The sequence below is a fragment of the Myotis lucifugus genome, unplaced genomic scaffold (genome assembly GCF_000147115.1).
Source record: "Myotis lucifugus unplaced genomic scaffold, Myoluc2.0 scaffold_76, whole genome shotgun sequence".
NCBI classification, from domain to species: domain Eukaryota; kingdom Metazoa; phylum Chordata; class Mammalia; order Chiroptera; family Vespertilionidae; genus Myotis; species Myotis lucifugus.
In genome coordinates this window covers 3,701,737-3,708,796 of record NW_005871124.1, presented here as the reverse complement: position 1 = coordinate 3,708,796, position 7,060 = coordinate 3,701,737, and the positions used below count along the sequence as shown (strand labels likewise).

The following is a 7,060-nucleotide window of genomic DNA, read 5'->3' as shown; positions in this document are numbered from 1 at the left end:
GCTTACATTGTTGATAATGACCCCTGACGTCACTCTGCACAACAACCCCTACCTCACACCCTACCCCACAGAGTCCACAGGAACCTGTGATCCAACTCTCAACATGAACCTCAGTCTTGAACTTACATGGAAAACCCTTTCCTGAACCTGTGGTGGAGCACCTGTCCTGACCCCCTGCTTTAAGTCCAGACCTCATCCTATATAGGCAACCACATCCTCACCTGGCACAGGACCCCCCCTTCCCAGACACTGTACAGGGCTTGCTGATCTAACCCTGTCCTGGCTCCATGGCCCTGACCCTCCACAGGAAGCCTAGCCTATAGCAGTGCTGGAGCCTATAGCCAGATTCTACAGAAACCTTTCCCTGACTTCCAACAGAAATCCGTAACTTGACCCATTTCGGGAATCTCTGACCTGATCTTTCATAGGAACCCCTAAACTTTCCCTCTGGAAACACCCTCCTGACCCTGTGTAGGAAGCCCTGATGTGACTCTCTCTCTGACAGCCTTGGTCTGGAAGCCTTGCCCTCACCTTGTACAGGAGCCACTGTCCTGACTGTGGCTAGTGGCTACCACATGATACAGCGTAGCTCTGGGGAGTCCACAGAATCCTGGAGCAGGCACTGCTATAGGCTTTTCAACCCTGTCCCCTTTCTTCCTGACTCACTCACTTTCCCAGCCTCCCTTGCAATGACAGGTGGACATGTGACAGTTCTGATCAATGGAGAGAGCACAATGACTTACACAACTTCCAGGCCTGACCCATAGGAACCTCTCATGGGTCCTTTAATGAGCCCTGGCTGGTGTTCTCAGTGGTGAGAGCATGGGCTTGTGCACTGAAGGGTCTCGGGTTTGATTCCCAGACAAGGGCATGCACCTGGGTTTAGGTTCGATCCCCAGCCCCAGTTGGAGCATATGCAGGCAGCTGCTGCACTGGCTTTTCCGGCAGGGTTCCATGTTACTGGGGTTGCCATGGAGACCCTTAGCTAGTGTAGAACCCAACAAAGAGGCCATCTTAGAAATGGCTGGAAGCCCTCACGAGGCTGTGTGGATCACGTTCCCTGTGTATGTGCAGACCTGGGAATATACATCCCCAGACTGCCTCATTGGGACTGAATATGGTAAGTAGGTGGGGGTGGCCCTAGTTGAGTGGCCCATGGGGCTCCACACAGTTATGCTCAAAGCCCATTGGGAAAAGGCTGCAGGTGACTGCAGCTGCCAGAGTGGCCAGTGGGGCTCAGACCCAGGAGTCACCCAATGGCCAGCAGCTGCTCTGGCAACCTATGGGAAGGTGGGAAGGTTGGCCACCATGTGGGGCTGTTGGGAATAACTGCATCCTGAAAGCAGGATGGCTTCAGACCTTCTGTTCCCTTCTTTCTTCCTTCCCATACCCCCCCAAACAGTCTTCCTAGTGAATTCATGCCTCTACTGTCTGGAGGGGACCCCAAGGGGCTCACCATACACCAGCTGGGCCTATGACAACACTGGGCTCTACCATCCCACAACTGTGAGCCCCCCCTGGGACTACACCCCTCCCCAGGCCTCAGAAGATTCCTATTCAAGAAACACCTTCCCAGAGAACTTCAGGACAGAGCGACTGAGTCCGGACCTGTTGACACTGGGACCTGCAGTGCCTTCCTCCATCCCTGTCCCCAGCAGTGCCTACGGGCCCCCCGACTTTCCTAGGAGCTTCTTTCCGCCAACCAGAAGCCCCCCCAGTCCAGCGGTCTATTCCTCCGCCAACCTTCCTGGAACCCTGCCCCTGTCCACCTGTGGTGAGGTTCCCCCAAAGGGACAGGGAGGTTGAGGAGGGGGATGGGGTCCAAAGCAAAGCTGGGCTGAGCCTGGTCCCTCTTGCCCCCTTTCCACCACACCAGATGGCAGGGAGTATAGGTACTGCAGAGCAAGAGCCACTCCACATTGCTGGCTGTGCAATGCCGATGGTCAGATGATGAAAAGGCAGAACAAGTCCCAAAGGCGCCGGGTAAGAGCCCAGGCCGGCCTCCCCTCACCCAGGTACTCTGTTCTCACTCTGCGCAGGGATCTCTGTCCTCACACTCTATGAGAACCCACATCCCCCCTCCCTGCCCCATCCATTCAGGGACCCAGCTCTGTGCAGGAGTGTCTACCCTCAGCCCACCCTCAGGCTGCAAGCAGGCACGCCGTCCACTCCCTGCACAGCAGTTTTCATCCTTGGCTACACACTGGGATCACCGTGGGGCCCTCCCTAGATGGGTTGATTTACTTGGTCTGGGGCGCTGGCTGTGTATCAGGATTGTTTTCGACTCCCCAAGGGAGTCCAATGTCTGCCAACGCTGAGAACCACTGATGAAGCCCCCCACGCCATTTGGAAAGCCCAGGGACAGGAGGCCATGTCCTCACCCCTTAGAGAACCCTCAGTCTACGCCTTGTCCAGGAAGCCCTGCCTGCACCCTGACCATCACCTCCTGGGTCCTCCACCTCCCCACCCCCCCAGTGCACTGACCCTCACATTCTTGCTGCCCCCAGAAGGTCAGCAAGCGGGCAGGTGCCCAGTGCTCCAACTGCCAGACAACCATCACGTCAGTGTGGCGGCTGAATGCCAATAGAGACCCCGTGTGCAATGCCTGCGGCATTTACTACAAGCGACACCAGGTGTGCCCTGCCTCTTGGAGCCTCCCCCCTGCACCCCCATCTCACTAGCCCTGTCTTCCTTCTCCTTTTCCTTTCCTGTATTCTTCCAAACTCCCTTCCTCTCTTCTCCCTGTTATTCTACTCCCTCCTTTCCCCCTCATCCCTCTCTTCTCTGCACCATTCTCTCTTCCCTGCCTTTCTTTTCCCTCCCTTTCCCTTCTCTCTCCTCCATTTCTCATCTCCTTTCCCCGCCCCTCCAGCCATCAGCTAGTCCTATGGCTAGAGGCTCCCTGGCTTAGGGCCTCACAAGCTCATGATTCCTTAGGGCATTACCTGTGCCACAGCTGGGGTCTGCTCCCCTAGTCCTTGACCCAGTTCCCGACTCTTAAGGAGTGGGGTGGAAAGGGTGGAGACACAGAGGCAAAAGTCTGAGGTTGGTGAACACTCATGGCCTCTCTTTCATCAGGTGAACCGGCCACTGACCATGCGGACCGATGTCATAAAGACTAGAAAACCCAGGGCATCACAGAAACAAAAGAAGCCAGTGTCGAGTCTGGCAGGCACAGGACCAGCTGATGCTCCGGCTGGTGGCTTCATGGTGGTGGCTGGGGGCAGCGATGGTGGGAATTGTGGGGAAGTGGCCTCAGGCTTGACACTGGGCCCACCTGGTACTGCCCATCTCTACCAAGGCCCCGGCCCCGAGGTGCTATCAGGGCCTGTCAGCCACCTCATGCCTTTCCCCGGGCCCCTGTTGGGTTTGCCCACAGGCTCCTTCCCCACAGGCCCCATGCCTCCCACCAGCACTGTGGAGGCGCCACTCAGCTCATGAGGACACAGAGCATGGCCTCAGAGCAGGGGTGGGGTCCCTCTCCGCGTGGAGCCAGAAGTTTCTACAACCCAACCCTCTGGGCCCCCCATACCCCTTGGTCTGGACCATCAACTATTCGTAAAATAAAGTACCAAAGTCCTGAAGTTGGAGGTGTTAGTCTGAGTGGGACTGAATAAAGAGCCGGGGTAGGTGGGGTGTGCAACAGTGCCTGTGGTTCTCTAGTGATGGCGTGAGGCTGTGTGAGAGCACGTGTGACCCTTCATGATAGTGGGTTATGATGTGCAAGTATAAGAGTGTATTAGTATGTGAAACTGCGTGTGAGAGCAACCAGGTTGTATGATATGGCGTGTACATGCACACGTCATGGGCAGAGAAAGTGTGTGGTGGCTGGCTGCTCTGTGAGGTGGTGACTATAGGGATGAGGTTGTGAGAGACGGTGTGCATGACACCAGACAACTGTGAGAAACGGGGCACAAGTGACTGTATGAGAGGACGTGGGGGTATGTGTGTCACGGGGTGTGCTGAGGCAACATGTGAGGCTGTGCTCATGAGATTGTGCACCATGCAGGGTGGTTCTGAGACGGTGTGACAGCATGTGTACCGGGCACAGCCTTTGCTCAATAAACATTTCTGGGATGCTCAACAAGGACTGTGTAGGACGGTATGTGGAGACCTAGCAGTGTGACCTGAAGTACTGCGTGTCGGGAGGTCTTTGTGGGTCTGGCAAGGGCAGCACTTGTGTGCAAGCATGTGTATGTGAGCGTATCGCATATCCTGTGCCCTGTCACAGTGCCTCTGGGTGGCTGACAGCGTGAGCAGCTCTGTACACTTGTTTGCGGAGGTATCAATATATATATAGGTGCAAGTTAGGGACCCACCTCCAAGGGACAGAAGACATGTTCAGGACAGGAATGGGAGGCAAGAGTGGGGCTGGAATGGCAGCCAGCAAGAAGGGCAGAAGGCCAGTCTGGGACCGTGGGGTTGTCCATGGGCCCTCCTGTCACTCATCTCTTATCTCTCTCAGCCCAGCTCGGCCTGCAGCCCTGTGGGAAATGGTAGAGAAGGAGGGGGAGATTAGGAGAACAAAATAATCTCTAGGGGGGATATTTAGACCCCATAAGTGGTGAGCTCCCCACAGTGCCAACTCCCTCCCCAACGCACCCACTCACCTGGGTGAACTGCTCCCCCTAAAGTGGAATCTGTTCTTCCATGGAACAAACCCTCACATTGGACCATGCACAGAGTCAGGTGACATCCTAACCCAGACAGATTAAGTGGCTCTCCCATGGCCACACAGCTGGTGGCACAGGGCTGAGCCAGGCTCCGTGGCGTAGCCTCCACACTGCCCAGAGGCTCCTAACCGCAAGCAGCACCGTTTCCTGAGTGCTCAAGGTTGTGGTCAACAATAGCTGGACTGCTCAGGTGCTTTCGTTCATGAACACCTGAAAAAATACTCTAGTCCAGCCGGTGTGGCTCAGTGGTTGAGCATCAACTCATGAACCAAGAGGTCACTAGTTCGATTCCCACTCAGGACACATATTCGGGTTGTGGGTTCCATCCCCAGGAGGGGGCGTCCAGGAGGCAACTGATCAATGATTCTTTCTCATCATTGCTATTTCTATCTCCCCCTCTCCATTCCTCTCTGAAATCAATAAAAATATATTATATAAAAAAGAAATCCCCATCTGTAAACTCTGGGAATGCTGACTGAGTACAAGAACTTGCTTGCATTGTTGACGATGACCCCTGACGTCACTCTTCACAACAATCCCTACCTCACGCCCCACCCCACAGAGTCCACAGGAACCTGTGATCCAACTCTCAACATGAACCTCAGTCTTGAACTTACATGGAAAATCCTTTCCTGAACCTGTGGTGGGGCACCTGTCCTGACCCCCTGCTTTAAGTCCAGACCTCATCCTATATAGGCACCCACAGCCTCACCTGGCACAGGACCCCCCCTTCCCAGACACTGTACTGGGCTTGCTGATCTAACCCTGTCCTGGCTCCATGGCCCTGACCCTCCACAGGAAGCCTAGCCTATAGCAGTGCTGGAGCCTATAGCCAGATTCTACAGAAACCTTTCCCTGACTTCCAACAGAAATCCGTAACTTGACCCATTTCGGGAATCTCTGACCTGATCTTTCATAGGAACCCCTAAACTTGCCCTCTGGAAACACCCTCCTGACCCTGTATAGGAAGCCCTGATGTGACTCTCTCTCTGACAGCCTTGGTCTGGAAGCCTTGCCCTCACCTTGTACAGGAGCCACTGTCCTGACTGTGGCTAGTGGCTACCACATAATACAGCGTAGCTCTGGGGAGTCCACAGAATCCTGGAGCAGGCACTGCTATAGGCTTTTCAACTCTGTTCTCCTTTCTTCCTGACTCACTAACTTTCCCAGCCTCCCTTACAATGACGCGTGGACATGTGACAGTTCTGATCAATGGAGAGAGCAAAGTGACATACACAATTTCCAGGCCTGGCCCATAGGAACCTCTCATGGGTCCTTTAATGAGCCCTGGCTGGTGTTCTCAGTGGTGAGAGCATGGGCTTGTGCACTGAAGGGTCTCGGGTTTGATTCCCAGACAAGGGCATGCACCTGGGTTTAGGTTCGATCCCCAGCCCCAGTTGGAGCATATGCAGGCAGCTGCTGCACTGGCTTTTCCGGCAGGGTTCCATGTTACTGGGGTTGCCATGGAGACCTTTAGCTAGTGTAGAACCCAACAAAGAGGCCATCTTAGAAATGGCTGGAAGCCCTCACGAGGCTGTGTGGATCACGTTCCCTGTGTATGTGCAGACCTGGGAATGTATATCCCCAGACTGCTTCATTAGGAATGAATATGGTAAGTAGGTGGGGGTGGCCCTAGTTGAGTGGCCCATGGGGCTCCACAAAGTTATGCTCAAAGCCCATTGGGAAAAGGCTGCAGGTGACTGCAGCTGCCAGAGTGGCCAGTGGGGCTCAGACCCAGGAGTCACCCAATGGCCAGCAGCTGCTCTGGCAACCTATGGGAAGGTGGGAAGGTTGGCCACCATGTGGGGCTGTTGGGAATCACTGCACCCTGAAAGCAGGATGGCTTCAGACCTTCTGTTCCCTTCTTTCTTCCTTCTCATACCCCCCCAAACAGTCTTCCTGGTGAATTCATGCCTCTTCTGTCTGGAGGGGACCCCAAGAGGCTCACCATACACCAGCTGGGCCTATGGCAACACGGGGCTCTACCCTCCAGCAACTGTGAGCCCCACCTGGGACTACACCCCTCCCCAGGCCTCAGAAGATTCCTATGGGAGAGGCACCTTCCCAGAGAACTTCAGGACACAGCGACTGAGTCCGGACCTGTTGACACTGGGACCTGCAGTGCCTTCCTCCATCCCTGTCCCCAGCAGTGCCTACGGGCCCCCGACTTTCCTAGGAGCTTCTTTCCTCCCACCAGAAGTCCCCTCAATCTCTCTATAGGAATCCTTTTTGAACCTTGGGTGGCACACCTCTGTCCTCACACTGTACTGCAGCCCTACCGTCCAGATAGCATTTTAGAAACACTTCGCTCACAATAAAATCTAGTTCTGAAACCATCTACCTGACTGTCTGCAAAAACCACCTACCTGACTGCAGAAATCTCTCTC

General features: G+C 54.9%; 1 protein-coding gene across 1 annotated transcript; it reads left to right on the top strand.

Moving 5' to 3' along the window:
• The first annotated feature begins 1,020 nt into the window (after positions 1 to 1,020).
• LOC102438008 (erythroid transcription factor-like) lies at positions 1,021 to 3,702 on the top strand. Its single transcript, XM_023755406.1, has 4 exons — positions 1,021 to 1,120; positions 1,877 to 1,983; positions 2,508 to 2,633; positions 3,079 to 3,702. The coding sequence occupies exons 1-4, from the start codon at positions 1,021 to 1,023 to the stop codon at positions 3,439 to 3,441; spliced, it is 696 nt and encodes a 231-aa protein (XP_023611174.1). The 3' UTR covers positions 3,442 to 3,702.
• The last annotated feature ends 3,358 nt before the right edge of the window (positions 3,703 to 7,060 follow it).